At 34.3% G+C, this 18372-nt stretch overlaps 2 protein-coding genes and 1 pseudogene across 2 annotated transcripts; 1 reads left to right on the top strand and 2 right to left on the bottom strand.

Annotated features, from left to right (window-relative positions):
- Window positions 1–4743: 4743 nt before the first annotated feature.
- LOC120152245 (glucose-1-phosphate adenylyltransferase small subunit, chloroplastic-like) lies at window positions 4744–7881 on the bottom strand. Its single transcript, XM_039164507.1, has 9 exons — window positions 7615–7881; window positions 7125–7421; window positions 6797–7066; window positions 6510–6689; window positions 5885–5988; window positions 5687–5798; window positions 5449–5547; window positions 5237–5356; window positions 4744–4881 (listed from the first exon to the last, which is right to left on the bottom strand). The coding sequence occupies exons 1-9, from the start codon at window positions 7864–7866 to the stop codon at window positions 4765–4767; spliced, it is 1551 nt and encodes a 516-aa protein (XP_039020438.1). The 5' UTR covers window positions 7867–7881; the 3' UTR covers window positions 4744–4764.
- Window positions 7882–11590: 3709 nt separating this feature from the next.
- LOC120152243 (ras-related protein RABB1c-like) lies at window positions 11591–13728 on the bottom strand. The gene is made up of 6 exons (XM_039164505.1): window positions 13574–13728; window positions 13023–13162; window positions 12465–12547; window positions 12174–12378; window positions 11973–12041; window positions 11591–11734 (listed from the first exon to the last, which is right to left on the bottom strand). Exons 1-6 carry the CDS (start codon window positions 13617–13619, stop codon window positions 11642–11644), a joined length of 636 nt encoding a protein of 211 aa, XP_039020436.1. The 5' UTR covers window positions 13620–13728; the 3' UTR covers window positions 11591–11641.
- Window positions 13729–16814: 3086 nt separating this feature from the next.
- LOC120152235 lies at window positions 16815–17874 on the top strand (annotated as a pseudogene).
- Window positions 17875–18372: the final 498 nt, after the last annotated feature.

Here is an 18372-nt window from a genome sequence, read left to right on the forward strand (position 1 = left end):
TAAATTCATCACTTGATGGATCATTCTTTTCCAGAGAAGAGTTCATAATGAGAAGAACTCGTCATCTGAAGAAGGAAGAAGAAGTTCATAATGAGAAGAATTTGTTCAACCTTTTACCTGAATCCATCATTTGGTGGATCATCTTTTCCAGAGAAAGTTCATAATGAGAAGAACTCATCTGAAGAAGGAAGAAGAAGTTCATAATGAGAAGAACTTGTTCAACCTTTTGTTTAAATTCATCACTTGATGGATCATTCTTTTCCAGAGAAGAGTTCATAATGAGAAGAACTCGTCATCTGAAGAAGGAAGAAGAAGTTCATAATGAGAAGAATTTGTTCAACCTTTTACCTGAATCCATCATTTGGTGGATCATCTTTTCCAGAGAAAGTTCATAATGAGAAGAACTCATCTGAAGAAGGAAGAAGAAGTTCATAATGAGAAGAACTTGTTCAACCTTTTGTTTAAATTCATCACTTGATGGATCATTCTTTTCCAGAGAAGAGTTCATAATGAGAAGAACTCGTCATCTGAAGAAGGAAGAAGAAGTTCATAATGAGAAGAATTTGTTCAACCTTTTACCTGAATCCATCATTTGGTGGATCATCTTTTCCAGAGAAAGTTCATAATGAGAAGAACTCATCTGAAGAAGGAAGAAGAAGTTCATAATGAGAAGAACTTGTTCAACCTTTTGTTTAAATTCATCACTTGATGGATCATCTTTTCCAGAGAAAGTTCATAATGAGAAGAACTCATCTGAAGAAGGAAGAAGAAGTTCATAATGAGAAGAACTTGTTCAACCTTTTGTTTAAATTCATCACTTGATGGATTATTCTTTTCCAGAGAAGGTTCATAATGAGAAGAACTCATTTGAAGAAGGAAGAAGAAGTTCATAATGAGAAGAATTTGTTCAACCTTTTGCTTGAATTCATCAGTTGATGGATCAACATTACCAGGTAAAGTTCATAATGAGAAGAACTCATCTGAAGAAGGAAGAAAAAGTTCATAACGAGAAGAACTCATCAAGAGCTTATTCAACCTTTTGAATGACTCTATCACAAAAAGGAGGTCATCATCATCCCCAGCAGAAAGTTCATAATAAGAAGAGCTTATTTGGAGAAAAAGAAGAATTTATTCAATATCTCCATAATGATCAAAGTAAAGTCAAATGGATAAAAAAAAATTATTATCTTTTCATCTTTGCCTTATTCTTGTTAACACAAGAATGAGCAAAGAGGGGCAGCTGAAGATACTATTTTTTTTATCCATATTATTATTATTATTATTAATATTATTATTATCATTATTAATATTATTATTATTATTATTATTATTAATATTATTATTATCATTGTTAATATTATTATTATTATTATTTTTATTATTATTATTATTATTTTTATTATTAAATATATTAAATACATATAAATTACAAACCGATTACAATTAAACCGGCCCAGTTACAAACCAACTGAAACCGGTCCAAATCCAACCAGAAACCCTAAATATTTGGGTTTCCAGTTAGGGTTTCCTAACCCTAATCATCCTCAGCTGCCTCATCACAACCGTTGGATCTGGCACGATCCAACGGTCCACATGGTTCCAGAGAGAAACCCTAGGGTTTGATACCCTAGGGCCACGCGGCGCCGCTCCAGCTTCCATGCGGCTGCCGACAGTCTTCTCGCCGCTCCGCCGCTGCCACGTCCCAGCCGAAGACTCCAGAAGCTAGAACACCAGCTGGTCACGCCAAGGCTACGGGGTGAGTCACCACTGGTAGTCCGGTGACTCACCGAAGCCCCCTCTTCGGACCGGTCCGAGATGAACACCGGTGGTGGCTATAAAAGCCACCACCCACCTGAAAAAAAAAAAAAGGGAGAGACAGCAAGAAGAGACAGAGACTGAACCAAAAAGAAAAAAAAAAGGAAAATAGAGAGAGATATAAAACTACCAACGATCCCAACAGAGCAAAAACAGAAAGAAGAAGAGAGGGGAGAAACTTACCAAGGAAGCCTCCGTCGACGGAAACACTGAACATCACCGGAGAACCAAAAAAACCGAAGGTATATTTATAGATCTGCTCCGATTGAGAGCCATTTAAAGAAAAAGAACATCGGAACCGTCCTTAGGACGGTCCGATCTATTCAAAGGTGTCAAAAATACAATTTTCCGGCCACCGGATACGGTGGCCGGCGGTGATAAACACGGCGGCACACGGTGGCCGACCGGTGACCGGCTTCCCTCCGGTGAGGGAAGCTAGAGAGAGGCGAGAGAGTTTTAAACTCTCTCGGTTTAGAGAGAGAGAAGGAAATGAGGAATGAAATGGTTGGCCCTTCGGGCCAACCGGTTTGGGACTTTTATAGTCCTTCCCGAACGACGTCGTTTCGGGAAGGACTATGCGCGTAATTACAAAATAGTTAAATCCCTTCCACAGTCCTTCATATTTGTAAACTTTACATTTTGGTCACTAAACTGAATTTATAAGAATTTTAATTCGGTCTTTGAATTTTAATTTTATTCATTTTAGTCTTTTTAATTAAAATAATATATTTAGGATAAATGATAGATTTAATCCCTTAACTTTAATAAATAATTCTTTAGTCCCTAGTTCATACTTTTAATTTATTTTATTATAAAATTTGAATTTTAGATAATTTTATTTTGGTCATTAAATTATTAAATTAGAAAAAAAATATTTAATCCCTATAATTTCAATTAATTAGGAATTAGATTTAGTTTTATTTTATTCATAATTTAGTTATTTATTTTATATATTTTCATTTTATTGCTTAAAATATATTGTTTTAGTGATATTTTTATTTTATTATACTGTTAAATATTTTTATATATATTCATAAATATACATATAAAATATTTTTTTTAATATTTGTTTTTTTTAATATCGAAGAAAAGGACAGTCTTAATACAACTGGATGTCCTATTCTGATATTTTAAAATTAAAAAGTAAACAATATTATTTAAATTAATATTTATCAATATCAAAGAAAAGAGCTGTCTTAAGGCACCTAGAAGTTCTTTTCGGATATTTTTAATAAATAAATATTTTTTTAATAGAATTATAAATTAAATATATTTTTGCATTTTAATAGAGACAATTTATAATTAAAAAGTACCAATTTTGGGCGTTGTAGGGGTGCTAATCCTTCCCTAAACGTAACCGACCACGAATCCCTTTTTATTATTAAAAAGAACGAATTTTTGGTTATAAAACGCAGATCAGTTCATCTTTTAAATATGGTTTTCTTAAAAACTATTTTAAAAGAAAATTTTTAGGTATTCGACCTACCTAATCCAAAAGGTCGATGGCGACTCACAAATTATTCTCAAAATTATTTATTAACATCAATTTCCCTGCCAAATTATAATATTTCGTGCCCGGACGAAAACCGGTTACGACACATGGATCAATTAAAAAGTGTAGTAATGAAATTTAATAAATTCCTTGTACTAAAGGATTACAACTCTTATAAATTGGATTTTGATTGAATTTTTATTCGGTCCAAATTGTTATATTATTTCTAAAAGAGTTTAGCATAAATTTAGTTATAAAAATATAATTTTCTTTTTAATATTAATAAATATTTTTATAATTAAGACTAACCGAGGCGATTTCAGTATGTATCAAGGGTGCGTTTGGTTCACGGAATGGAATATTACCAGTGAGAATGTAAGATTATCAGGAAATAGGATTACTGGGAATGTTGTATTTTGTGTTTGGTTGGCTTAGCAGGAATGTAAGATTACCGTGTTTGGTTAAAAGAATAAAATATTATTAGAATGTATATTTGACCAAATTGTCCTTATTATATATTTTTTTTAACAAGTTGAAAAATATTTAAATATTTTCTTTTAAAAAAATTAAATTCATAAAATTTATATAATTTTTTTTACAAAATTGAAAATATAAAAAAGTTTAATGAAATGGTAAAATTTTATTTTAACCCCTTGAACTTCATATAAAAGTTTAATTATAAACTTTTTTTTTTGTAAATCTAAAATAATTTAAGGATAAATTTATAATTTAACCTTCGTATAATTTTTATTATTCAATGACAGAAAAATAATATTTAAAAAAAAATTAAGGGCATTTTAGTCCAAAACGCCGAAAATCCAACAATACCTAAGGAAAGGGAAGTAATGACATTCCCGGTAATATATCCCAAAAAATCCACTATTGGTAATCTTATATTACCGGAAATGAGATTCTCGGGCTAACCAAATGGAGGAATTTGAATTTCATTCCCATGGGAATCCCACATTCTCCAATCCAAACACCTCCAAATGTTTATGATGATTGTCCTTTGAACACCTAATGACATAATCTATTCCGTTTAAGTTCCGCACGTCGGAGTTTGCGGCGAGGACATCCTCCAGGAATGATTCAAAGAACAGTAGCCCGATGTGGACCTCACTGTTGCAGAATAATGGCTAAGGCAGAGTCTGATCAAACCAGATCCTCTGGCCGGAACCCTCGTGACTTCAAAAGATAACAAACTATTCTTTTAACCACTAAAATTATTTGATTTGTGTAATAATTTGACATCTGAACCGACTTTTGGAAAACTAAAGTTAAAACTTTTAGCTCTTCACCACCAATGGATATATATATATATATACTGCCTAAAAATATACATCACATTTGGAAATTACTACAAATAAAAAAGTAAAGCTGGTGGAAGTAACATGCCTTTGCATTACATTCTCGAGAATAATCAATGGAACGCTACCAGTACTTAGCAGCAAACTTCCTCAGATTACAGTTCCACTGGGAATCAAGGCATCCTTGATTACTGTCACGATCCCACTCTTAATGAAATATCCGTCAGTTTCCCTTGCTGCTTCTTGTACATTGTCACTGTTAATGATCTGAAAAAGAGCGACATTAATTGTCAACTGTTTAAGCATGAAAATCCAATCAACATGGATCAACTACATGGGATTTAATGTTCTTGAAGTTGTTTTAGCAATAAAACTCATTCAATTAAGAACTTTTTACTGACAAACAATTTCATCAGAAAGGTAAAAAGCAATGCCAAATCAAGGGACAGAGCATAGTAGAGAGTTTTTTTATTCCGGCTAAAGTTCCAAACAGAGAAGCAATACCAAGGTGAGAATTTAACGAGTAATCAGTGAAACTCGTATCTCTTTCCAACAGTTTAATTACTATGCTGAGACCATAAATAAACCATAGTAAATTCATCTAAAATAAAATAAAAAATACCTTCACATTGGCACCAATTCGAGCATTCTTGTCAATAATGGCTCTCTTGATGTGTGAATTCTTTCCAATACCAATTGGAAAACTGCCCTTCGCAGCAAGTAACTCCCTGTCAGCATCAGTCTGGATGACGAAAATGAGAACAGATTATCATGGATTCAATGGTATAAAGTCACAAAAACAGTAGAAAATAAAGCACTTTCAGGCTTTACTACCTCATAATAATCTGCTCCCATCAGTAAGGTATCTTCTATGATTGCGCCCTCGGAAATGCAAGATCGAAGACCAACAACAGAATGATAGATTTTACAATTCTGCAATAAACCAAAACACCAAGATGTTCAACTCTCATAAATTATCTAACTTCCATTTATCCCGTGAACATTAGAATCATCACCAAGTCAACAACCAGAAAAGCTAGGCAGGGTATTGACCTAGCCCCTAGGAACACACCTTGATAACACAACCTTCACCAATAACGCTATCTGTAACATCGGCATCAAGCATCTTGGATGGCGGCAAATATCGAGGCTGGGTGTAGATTGGAGACGAACGGTCATAAAAGCTAGGAAGAAAGATCAAAACCATAAAGGTAAATAATTTTATCATCAATCTAGTCAAAATAATAATGCATTGATGAACTAAAACAACCTGAAATCTGGAACTGGCTTTTTGGTAATTCCCAGGTTTGCATTATAAAATGCCTCAATGGTACCAATGTCCTCCCAGTAGCCATCATACAAGTAAGCTTGCACCTATGTCGGTTTAAAACCGATTAGACCTCAAGAATAAGTATTTCTCTGTGATGTAGGAAAAAATCAGGGTGGCAACATAAATAAACTCAATCATGCATAAAACTGTAACACTGAGCTTCAATCTAGCATACGTTAAAAACCTCTGGTATGGTGCAAGTGGTGCTCCAGTTTCCGTCAAGCTGCTCGTAACATGAATGTATATGCTGGAGATAATCTTATTGTCTATAACTGTTCATTGCCATAAACAAGAGGTGAGATATCTCCAGATTGTTCAACTACTTATCATGCATGCTAGTTCTGCAGATGTTGATAAGTAAGGAAATGCCAGATAGGAAACCACACATATCAAGTTTAAATAAGGTGACTGCTTTCTGCCAACAAATAAAACAAGAATGGTTGCTATAAATTGAAAAGCAAACAAACAAGCTCTTTTAGTTTTCGTATAAGCTCTCCTATAAGATTAGTTAGTTTAATAAAGGCAACGGCATACATATGGTGGGATGTATTTAAAGAATACTTACCCTCATCCCAATGGAAGTAGCACCTGGAATGACTTCACTTCCAAAGTCATTAGCACCCGGAAATTTTTCACGAAGAAGACTCAACATTGCATTTTTACTAACAACATATATGCCCATACTAGCAATGAACGGCAATTCTTTTGCTCTTTCATCATCAAGACCTAAAATTGTTGTATCAACCTAAAACAGGATCATCAAAGTCAGAACAAGGAAAACAGTAACAGCTTATAACTCATGATTGAAATACATTATGTGAAAATCTCATCCAAATGAAGATTGTAGTCTACCTTCATAGCTTTAAGTTGGTCCCCTTTCGGTTTCTCAGCAAATTCAATTATCCGCCCTTCTTCATCAATCTTCATCAGACCAAATGCAGTAGCTCGTTTTTCATCCATGGGCAATGCAGCTACAGTGATATCAGCATCTGTCTCTCTATGCCCTTGAATAAACTTTTCATAATCCATTCTATACAAATGGTCCCCAGCAAGAACCAATAATTCCAAAACATCATGCTCCTCAAACAACCACAGATACTGCCTCACCGCATCCGCAGTACCCTGTACGTTCAAACTCAAACTTTGGGAAATCAAAACCCAAGAACAAGGAACAACTAACCTGGAACCAATTTGGGTTCTCAGGACTCTGCTGAGCAGCAAGAACCTCAACGAACCCTTCATTCTTGTACCCACCCATGTTACTAGCATATGCGCGGGAGAGGTGGCGATTGAGAGAAGCAGAATTGAACTGGGTGAGAACATATATTTTGGATATATTACTGTTCAAGCAGTTGCTAACAGGAATATCAATTAGCCTATAATTGGCTCCTAATGGAACAGCCGGCTTAGCTCTCTTCTTCGTTAGTGGGTAAAGTCTTGTCCCTGCTCCGCCTCCCAAAATAATGCCCAAAACACTCTGCCAAAAATATATACATGTCAAATTTACCAAACCTTTCATCAAAATGTATAACAAATAGCTAAGGCCCTTTGAGCACGTTTCCAGTTACCGGAGCTATCGAAGCACAACGTGTAGAGTAACAGCGAAAAGATATGAGAGAAAATCAGACAAAAGGTATGAGAGAGTGATAGAATGATAAACAGAAGCTTACTCGACTAGCGTCAGGGTCGAGACATGTCTGCGAGTTCTGGGAATCGGAAACGGCTTTCGGTGAAACGATCAATGGTGTCCGTTTGAATTGACGGGAAGAGATAACCGTTTTGGAAACGAGCTTGTCACCAGAAAGAGCGGAAGCCGAGAATGATAAGCTACGAGGAGCTGGAGATATACAGCTCGAAGATGAAATGGAACAAGCATTGGAAGAGGAAGAGGAAGGGAATTTCAAATTAACTATTGAAGCCATGCTCGGAATTACTTAGCTTAGAGAAGGATCTGAAATTGAATGCGAACAAATACCCTTCAAGAAGGAAGATCTGAAATTGATGGAAAGTCAGGGAATGGAACGACCTTGTTCAGTCGTACTGGTAAGATTACGAGTGGGAAGTCAGGGAGTGAATATCTGTTTCCATTTCTGGAATTTTATTTCTATTAAATTTTGTATTTTTCGACCAAAAAATCTGTATAATCGGTGGTTGTCATTTTACAAATAAAGAAAATTATAATTATTTAATGAGAAAATAATCTCGTGACCAAAAATATCTTATAATATACGATTTTAATCAATATTTTTTGGATTTGCCAAAATACCAACTAAATCGCAATGCAATCGATAATTCGCAACGCGATCTCCAGTATCACAAATCAGTTTCCAAATTCGCAACGCGAACTTCGACTATCGCATTGCAATTTACATATTCGCATTGCGATAGTCCAAGTTCGCGTTGCGATTTTTCAAATTCGTTGCGATAGTCGAAGTTCGCGTTGCGATTTATTCCAAATTCATTACGATAGTCCAAGTTCGCGTTGCGATTTATTCCAAATTCGTTGCGATAGTCCAAAATCGCAACGACTGGTGGTATTGCATTTGTTTCTTAAGAATTTTCTCTAAAAATATAGTATTCACGCGGACGTGTCGAAGACACGTATTACCATTACCATTACCATTACCATTACCACGACCACGACCACGACCACGACCACGACCCGAGACGAGACGGTGGCGGCGGCGGCGCGCGAGAGTCTCCCTTGTTCTCTATCACTCAACAGGAAAATGGGAAAGCCAAACCTTAAATACCATTCCCAATAGTGTTTCCAATACTATGTGTGATTGAGCATTACCAACACTTGTTCCCAATACTATGTGGGATTGAGCCTTAAATAGTGATATTATTTTTGAATATTTTGCTTAAAATTGCAATAATCACGATTGATTGTAGATTGACTTTTAATTATGACATATTTAATCGTATAATACTAATGCAATTGTTTGCTGATTCAGTTGTTTTAAGGTGCATGATTGTTAATTGTTTCCTGAATAATCACATTGTATTGGAAACAAGTGTTGGTAATGCTCAATCCCACATAGTATTGGAAACACTATTGGGAATGGTATTTAAGGCTTGGCTTTCCCACTTTCTTGTTGAGTGATAGAGAACAAGGGGGACTCTCGCGCGTCGCCGCCGTCTCGTCTCGGGTCGGGGTCGGGGTCGGGTCGTGGTCGTGGTCGTGGTCGGGGTTGTGGTCGGGTCGTGGTCGTGGTCGTGGTAATACGTATCTTCGACACGTCCGTGCGAATACTATATTTTTAGAGAAAATTCTTAAGAAACAAATGCAATACCACCAGTCGTTGCGATTTTGGACTATCGCAACGAATTTGGAATAAATCACAACGCGACCTTCGACTATCGCAACGAATTTGGAAAATCACAACGAGAAGATAGTTCAAGTTCGCGTTGCGAATCTGGAAACTGATTTGCGATACCGGAGATCGCGTTGCGAATTATCGATCGCATTGCGATTTAGTTGGTCATTTTGGCAAATCCAAAAAAAGTTGGTTAAAACCGTATATTATAAGGCATTTTTGGTCACTGAGGTTATTTTCTCTTATTTAATATAATTCTTATTCAACATAAATTGCCTAAAACATGATTATTAACTTTTAATTATAACTTCTTGTGATTACAAACTATTTTAATTTATTAAAGCATTTTTATTGTTTTATAACTAATAGCACTAGACTCAAGAGTAAGTATTGATCATATTGATTCAATTGAAAAAATTGAATGATTCTAAATTTAAATGAATTTTAAATATATATATATATATATATATATATTCATTTTGTATGTATAAGTAATACTTATAATATTATTAAATAAATCAGATATCATCTAAATATACTTATATATTTGGTAAAATTATTCAAATAATATATTTTAAAAAATATTCTTAAGATAATATATTCCAAAAATTATTTTTTGAAATAAGGTGATTTTTACAATAATTATTGAAGACATAAGAAGTACAATGCATCTGCAATTCAACTGAGGTGTGTCACAAAACGTAATGTTTCTTTACTTTCAAGTTTCAAGGGTATATCGCACTGACTACAGTACGTCTTCACTCCCATGACACTGACTACAGTGCGTCTTCACTCCCATGAGTGTGTCGCACCGACTACAATTCATCTTCAGTCAGTCATGCTTCTTTCATCCGTGAAGCTACAACATGCATGGAAGTAATAATAGTACCATTATCGATCACAAATAATACATTAATAATGTTTGATTGGTGGGTGTATGGGAAATTTTGTAATATATATAAAATGTTATATGAGGATGGATAATTGGAAAAATAAGAAAAGAAGAGGGAGCAATTGATAGAGGACATATTTGAGAAGGAAAGAACAGAAGATTGATAAATGAGCACAACTGCTCCCTCTGTCAATTGCTCAATATTTTCTTCTTATTTTCTCGGTTATCCACGCTCCTATAACACTCATAAATTAAAAGATTTTCACCCACCCACCAATCAAACATTATTATTGGTGACCAATAACGGTATCATTATTGATGCCATGCATGCTACAACTTCACGTGTTCACGTGTGAGAGGAGCACAACTTAAGATGCACTATAGTCGGTGTGACACACTCGTGGGAGCGAAAATGCACTGCAGTCGGTGTGATACACCCGTGAGAGTGAAGACGCATTACGTTTCATGCGACACACCTCAATTCAATTGGAGACACACTACTCTTCATGCATCTTAGACAATTATTATAGCAATCATCCCATTTAACGAAATAATTTTTGGGTGTATTATCTTTAAGAGTTTTTTAAAATATATTATTTTGGCAATTTTCCCATATATTTAGTTTTGTTTTTTAAAAAAATCAAAAAAATATTAATGATAGTATAAATAAATCAAGAAATTGACTGGAAGAAAGAATTTGTTAAGAACTGTAAGTGAAGGACTGAATTAAATAAAACATAAAATTTAGATATTAAATTATAAAAAGAAGTAATTTGATGTAAAAGAAGAATTAAAGTTACACGTGTATTCTTAAATAATTGAGTAGCACAGGAATCAAATTTGATCAAAAGTAGAGTTAAAACGAATGAGGAATAGAAGAAACAAATAAATGAGGGATCAAATAGTAAAACAATCAAATTATTTAACTATAGATCAAAACTACGTATTTTGGTTTTTCAATTTTTTTGTTATTTAAAATTTTCAAACTCAAACTTAAATTTCGAACTAAAAAATCAAATTTGAATAATTTAAAATTAAAAAATTAATAATTTATTCGAATCAAATAACGTGCATCTTCTCCCTATCATTAGAAGAATGGTTGTGGACCAACATTGCATCTCATCAATTGTTGAGTTTGATGGTATGTTTTCTTGAAACTTTCTATTCTCCTTCGTGATATGGCATGTATGGAAACATCGAAACGATTTCGTCTTCAACCACACCAGGACTCATTACTTTACGGATTGTGTGGTTTATGGTCTGATATGAATCAAAACAAAGTTTAGGGACTAAAATAAAAAAGTCAAATTTAGGGACTAAAAAGTTACTTTATCTCTATATAAAAAGATCATAGTGAATTTATTCGGACTACGAGAGATCACTACGAAACCAATATGATCAGATTCCAACAGCAAAACTAAAAGAACATAGAAATCCGAAATCAAAGCACATAAAAGTTGTCTCAAAACTCGATGAGAAAAAAAATCAGCTGCAGCAACCGCCTGCCGGAGAAGCTAAATCATCTCTACCACCCGACGAACCACCGCCAGTTTGATGTCCAAGTTTTATACCATAAGACTGCACCAAAGCAGAACTGAAGATTAACAATGGTTCAATTTGTATTCAACAATTCCCATAATGCCGCCTTCAAAACAGCTAAACTTCTCCAGCATCCAACAATTTGTCACTCGAAAAACCGGAAAAGAAAGTGGCCAATCCGATTTCGTTATACTTAACTTATCGACATCTTACCAGTTATCACAAGAAATGCAAACCAATTTCCAACAAACTGCAGGGTAAGCATTACAGAACTAACCTCGTTAGCTATGTCAATGACTCCGTCCTGAATCTTCTTGTAGATATTGGCAGTCGTGCTTATGAATGCCTGCAGTAATTTCGGATTATGAATATCGAACGGGACGACCAAACGCGAGGAATAAAATAACCTTATTTATACTCGTTGTCTATAAAGTATTTCCAAGCATTCCTAAGCTTGACAAAAGTATTTTATAATCACCTCTTCAACATTTTGAGCCGTTTTCGCGGAAGCCTCCATGAATACCAGCCCATGTTCTCTGGCAAACTGCTCGCCTTCCTCCGTGCTCACGGCCCTTCTGTGATCCAAATCGCACTTGTTGCCGATAAGCATAACGCTCATGTTAGCATTTGCATGCTGCCTTGCATCCTCCAACCAGCTAGCCAAGTGATTGAAAGTCTCCCTCCTGATCATTATTCATTTATGCTCGCAATGAATGCTATTATTGCAGCCAACAGAACATGTGAAACTGTTTTGGTGAACAATATATACCTAGTAATATCGTAGACTAGAAGTGCACCAGCAGCCCCTCGATAGTAAGATCTCGTAATCGATCTGAATGACTCTTGGCCTGCCTGATGAAACAAAGAAAATTCATCATCCACAATAGAAAAGAAACATGTTTCATATTTTAAATGGCTGAAGCATGGATTAAGTGAGAATCAATTATGATGGATATAGGCATATAGCAATCAACAATTAGAGAAATGTCACGAAAACTTCGGAATCATCGATGGGAGTTTGCTACAGAATAGAAAGTTCTGGTGCACTAATCTTAAATTACCCTACTTAAAGAGCATTATAACACCTATCTTCTTCTATGACAGCAATAACCACTCCTACAAACAATTGTATCATGCTCTGGCCAGCCGGAAATACAAAATTCCGAACGTATGATATACCATTTGGATACTTTGTTAGAGAAAGACCGTCCAATATAACAACCTAAGTTGAGAAGTAAGATCTCAAGAACACACACTGACACATTATATGGGATGTTACTTCAAACTAAAACATTCAGAAGCTAAGAAAAAAGGGGGTAAGACAAACCGTGTCCCAGATTTGAAGCTTTATTGACTTGTTGTCAATGGCGATCATTCTGGCTCCGAATTCGACACCGATGGTTAAATCATGAACAGGCTGAAACCGTTTGTCGGTGAATTGCAAAAGAAGACATGATTTCCCAACTGCTGCAGAAACAAAAAAAGGGCTTACTCATGTTAGAAGCACGTAGCAGCCATTGCATACACATTCTGAGGGATGCAAATGCAATTTCACTCTTCATTCAACATTTGAAATACTAACACATTGTCATGATTGATAAAGGAACTAATGGCTTAATCAGATTATACAAATGGTGACAATGCACCCTTTAGCTCTGTAATTGGAAAGCACAAGCTCACTAGCAATGAAGTCGACAACTGCCAATAAAATTTTCCCAGAAAATTCAGATGACGTAACCTAACAAACCAAACTTTTCAAATTTCGCATAAAATTGAACTTTTAAGAAACAATCAGAAAACATACGAGAAACAACCCAGATATTCTATTTACATAAAAACAAAATCTATCAAGTTAGGAAACCATGGAAGATCTCGTACCAGTATCTCCGATGATAATGTACTTGAAAAGGTAAGCGTACGACATTGTTTCTGACCGTAGTTGTACAAACCCCGATTACCCAAATTCTGTACTTTGGTTATGTAAAGGTATGATCAAAATAAAAGGAATTAAAAGAGAGTAATGATCCCTTTCTTCCCCATTTGTGTTCTTCCCTCAAACATTGCAATTCTTTATCTATTAAAAGAATAGAAATTAAAAAATATCCCTACACTTAATTAGATTTATCATTTAAACATTTGACAATATTGTACGAATAATATTCAACTTGGATACGCCAACCTTTTGGTTATAAGATCTCTTTCGCAATTTTTTTTAATATTCCTTGAACATAAGACCGTAAAAATATAAACTCTTAACCTCGTAAGCACTAATTAATATTAGTGGGTTTTATAAGCTAACTTATTGTACAATGTATTATGACTTACGAAGAGTCATTCAAATTGTCTCAAATATAATTAGATGTGTGTACCATTGATTCGTATGATTAAAGAATTATATTAATTTAGTTTAATATAAAAATTAGTACTTAAACTATACAAAAAATTGACTTTTGGCGTCTAAAGATTTTTTTGTTAAAAATATGTATTAACGTTATATTTTTAAGTGTCTGGACCATAACCATCGTTAAATTTGGACGTTATTTGACACGTATATACACATAAAATTTTAAAAATATTAAAAAACACTTAATATTATATTTTAAAAAACCAAAATTTATTTCCTTCACCGTCAATCGACCGCCACCGGTTTGTAGTCCTCATTGTTGTCACCGTCAAAATTGTCTTGCAACCACGATCAAAATCCAATCCTCCATCCACCGTGAAATTACGCGGGTCCTTTTAAAAAACGCCGCGAAGGGTCGTCGAATTTTTAGGTTTTCCATTGTTGTTGTCGGCAATTTTGACGGCTTTGACTGTCCATGGTTACATGACCACCACAATTGAGTTTTTTCATCTTGCTCCTAATAAAATTCAGTCGGTGATGCACATGCACATGCACATGCACAATCAGAGGTGAAGGATGGGAGGGAGAAGAAAGCAGGGGACGGGGAAAGGGACGACGCAAGGTTGGTTTTTTTTTTAAAAAATAATCTTTTCTAAAATAATATTTATGTTTTAAAACAATAAGAAAATATAAATGTGATATATATCACTTAACAACTTTTTAACGATAATTATGATCCAGACACCTAAAAGTGTAACGGAGAAAATGTTAGACACCTACTTTTAACAAAAAAAAAAATCTTTAGGCATTTGAGTATAGTTTAGGCACTTATTTTATATTAAGCCTAATAATTTTTTTAAAAAAATTATTAAATATAAAAGAAAATCAATTTTTTTGAAAAAATGACAACTGGATTTTATTAATAAAAATAATGGAATGAACCAGAATTACAACGCAACCAAACATAAAGAAAAAATTATAGACAATAGCCACAAAAATACTCATATAAAAATAAAATATTAAACCTAAAGATATAAAGAAAAACAAAATCTCCAATTGAGAATAACAATCAACATCAAAAGAACATAATAACCTTCATAAAAACTCTGTCTCTGTTGAATGAGACGCTTTACGAAATGATAAGTGAGTGGTAAGCGAACCAAATAATTTGTCAAGCTGTTTTGCTACACAATTCTAATTATATTGGCAAACAATCTTTTATCAAAAAAGGGATCTAACTATATGTGACCACCAATAAATCAATCAGAAAATAAATATCGTAATAATTTTTGTACGAGCACCAAAGCGTCGTAAAGGTATGCAAAAAGCACACAAAAAACCATGAGAATTGTGCCCCATGAGTAGAGAAAACGCGTGTCGCATGAACATAAAAATGTTTGACAATGACATATATTCATCCAGATGTCTATCATTACAAACGTTACAATAGCAGAAAAATAAGTATATAAACTATACCACTTTTCCAAATAGGTGCTCAAAACTTTTTTTGATTCATCTAAGTGCCAAACATTACAAGCGTTATCACTTTAGGTGCATCGGTTGTGACTCGTGTTACATTTATATATTTTAAAAAAAATAAAAAGCATAAAATTAATATTTAAAAAAACCTTAAAAATTTTAAAATCTGAAAGTAAAAATAACTCAAATTTCTTATTTTAGTCCCCTTTACTCCAACCATCGGTCATCTCTAACTACCTATTCGTCGACGAACGACCATCCATATGTCGTCGACCACCCACTAACTGGTCTAACCCTTACTATCATCTTAAAACCCATAAATTTTCAAACCCCTACACTTCAATCCCTAATCCTTAAAATCTCAAATACTCAATCCCTTAAATCTTTTTTATCGATCGTGGAAATCGGTTGTTTAGCTGGCTGTGATAGCAGGCCATTTGGCCCTTCGGTTAGTCGTTAGGCCATTGGAAAGCAGGGGAGGGAGAGGGGAGACACGGGTTGGGGAAGTTTTATTTTATTTTTTTAATAATATTTTCATTCAAAAAAATAAAATTTCAATATTCAATAAACGTGACACTTATCACTTGACGATATTCTTTAACGCTGTTACAATTAAGACACTTAAAGCGGTAACATTATACTTAGATGATTTAAAAAAAAATATGGGCAACTATTTAGAAAAAATAGTATAATTTAGACACTTATTTTTTAATTAAGCCATATAAAAGAAATAAGATAACTAATAATCACTAACGGTAGATAATCAACACTAAAATTAATGCCACTAGTTATTAAATAAAATTCAAATAAAAAGAAGATGATGATACCAAAACATTGAGAGAAAATTATATCAGAAAAAACTTTATGAAAAATCAATTATTTTTATAATCTAAGGGTATACGAAATTAAAAGTAGTAGTTTAATGGGTAAATTACATGTTTAGTACTTAAACTATCAGCTTTAGTTTATTTTAATATCTAAACTTTTAATTTTTTAAAATTATACCTAAAGTTTAATCTTTATTTTATTTTAATATCACGTCGTTAAAAATTTAATGTGTTTAATATCTTAACTATCAGTTTTGATCCGTTTTAATAATCAAACTTTAAAAAAAATTAGATATTAAAACCTATTATAACTGATAATTTAGATACACGTAATTTACCCTAGTTCAATTTAAGTTTCCACCATACAGCTGACAGTTAACAAGCAGTAATCCACGTGTTAAAATATTACCCACACGTCATACCTATATATCCCGGAAATCTGGAAAGCGGGGAGCTTTAGTGCATTCAGAGGCTAAACACTACTGAAACATCATGTCTAAAAAATCTAAAGTCTCGCCAAAGCTTCCATGGAATGTTCGGCTTTTCGTTTCCGTAATGTCATTTGGCGTCAATATGTGTCGCCGCTCCAATTTCACTGTCAATCGAAATCTTATGAGCCTATTCGACCCCAAATCCCCTGCTTCCCAAAACCCCGTCGACGGCGTTAAATCATCCGATATCGTCGTCGACAGTTCCTGCGACCTTTGGTTTCGTCTCTACAAACCCACCAGAACCGGCACCGATTCTACTTTTCCAGTCATTGTCTTTTTCCAGTCATTGTCTTTTTCCACGGTGGGGGTTTTGCATTCATGGCTCCCAATTCCAAGCCTTACGACGATTTCTGCCGACGACTTGCTGGAGAGTTTAAGGCGATTGTTATCTCCGTCAACTACCGGCTTTCGCAGGAGCATCGGTGCCCTACCCAGTACGAAGACTGTCTCAAAGCATTGAAAATCATCGACGATGTGAACCACTGGTCGGAAGGTCTTAATGCAAACCTGAAACACTGCTTCATCGCCGGAGACAGCGCCGGAGGGAATTTGGCCCATCACGTAGTCGTCAAAGCTAATGAACACAAGTTTCGCAACTTGAGACTGATTGGGATGATAGCAATACAACCATTTTTCGGCGGAGAAGAGAGGACCGAATCCGAAATCGTGATGGAGGTAGCTCCGTTCATTTCAAGGGAGCGTTCCGATTGGTTGTGGAAGGCGTTTTTGCCAGAAGGGTCAGACAGGGACCACCCGGCGGCGAATGTTTTCGGGCCGAACGGCGAAGATATTAGCGGCGTGGATTATCCGGCGACGATAGTGGTCGTGGGAGGGTTGGATCCGGTGAAAGTCTGGCAAAAGAGGTATTACGAGGGGTTGAAGAAAAGTGGGAAAGAAGCGTATTTGGTAGAGTATCCGAATGCCATTCATACATTCTATGCTTATCCTCAGCTACCGGAGACATCTTTGTTCATGAAAGAGACCAAAGATTTTATCAAGAAGCGACAGCAACACTTCACGTGAAACCTCAAGGTGAAACAATTATTGTAAAATAAAGGGTCAACTTGATGGGAAAGAAATATTATTATTATTAGATAAAATTTTATTTATTGTTGTTGTACTTTTGAAAAAGAAATTAATTACACATTCGGATTTTATTTGTATTTAATATAGTTTTGAACTTATAAAAAATTCAATTTAATCTTTTAGTCGATTATTTCTATAATTGATCGTGATATTAATATGATAATCTATAATATTAATATGATAGTCTATTATTATTAGATTCAATTTACTTTTTATTTTTCATTAAAATTACAAAAATCAATTTTTTTTTCATTTTTGTGACCTCGATACTGGCAACACAAATAAATAATTTTTTATTAATTTATTTCATATGAGTAAAAAAACTGACAAGTACAATTAAAATTAATGGATATTTAAAGTCTCGTGACTTAAACAAAAAATAAATTTTTTATTTTTCTTTCATATAAAATATCATATCAATTTAGTTATTCTAATGGTTAAAAATGGTAA

This window comes from Hibiscus syriacus, unplaced genomic scaffold (assembly GCF_006381635.1).
Source record: "Hibiscus syriacus cultivar Baekdansim isolate YM2019G1 unplaced genomic scaffold, ASM638163v2 tig00111088_pilon, whole genome shotgun sequence".
In the NCBI taxonomy this organism is placed as follows: Eukaryota; Viridiplantae; Streptophyta; class Magnoliopsida; order Malvales; family Malvaceae; genus Hibiscus; species Hibiscus syriacus.

Excerpts from the sequence above, each read along its gene's own strand:
- LOC120152245 (XM_039164507.1), bottom strand. The coding sequence starts at position 7,866 with ATGGCTTCAATAGTTAATTTGAAATTCCCTTCCTCTTCCTCTTCCAAT. Across the intron at positions 6,690-6,796 it reads ACCAACTTAAAGCTATGAAG|GTTGATACAACAATTTTAGG; the intron begins GTAGACTACAAT and ends ATCCTGTTTTAG. Across the intron at positions 5,357-5,448 it reads TGGGAGCAGATTATTATGAG|ACTGATGCTGACAGGGAGTT; the intron begins GTAGTAAAGCCT and ends TTCGTCATCCAG.
- LOC120152243 (XM_039164505.1), bottom strand. The coding sequence starts at position 13,619 with ATGTCGTACGCTTACCTTTTCAAGTACATTATCATCGGAGATACTG. Across the intron at positions 12,042-12,173 it reads CGGCTCAAAATGTTGAAGAG|GCATTCATAAGCACGACTGC; the intron begins GTGATTATAAAA and ends AAATTACTGCAG. Across the intron at positions 11,735-11,972 it reads TCATTGACATAGCTAACGAG|TCTTATGGTATAAAACTTGG; the intron begins GTTAGTTCTGTA and ends GCTTTGGTGCAG.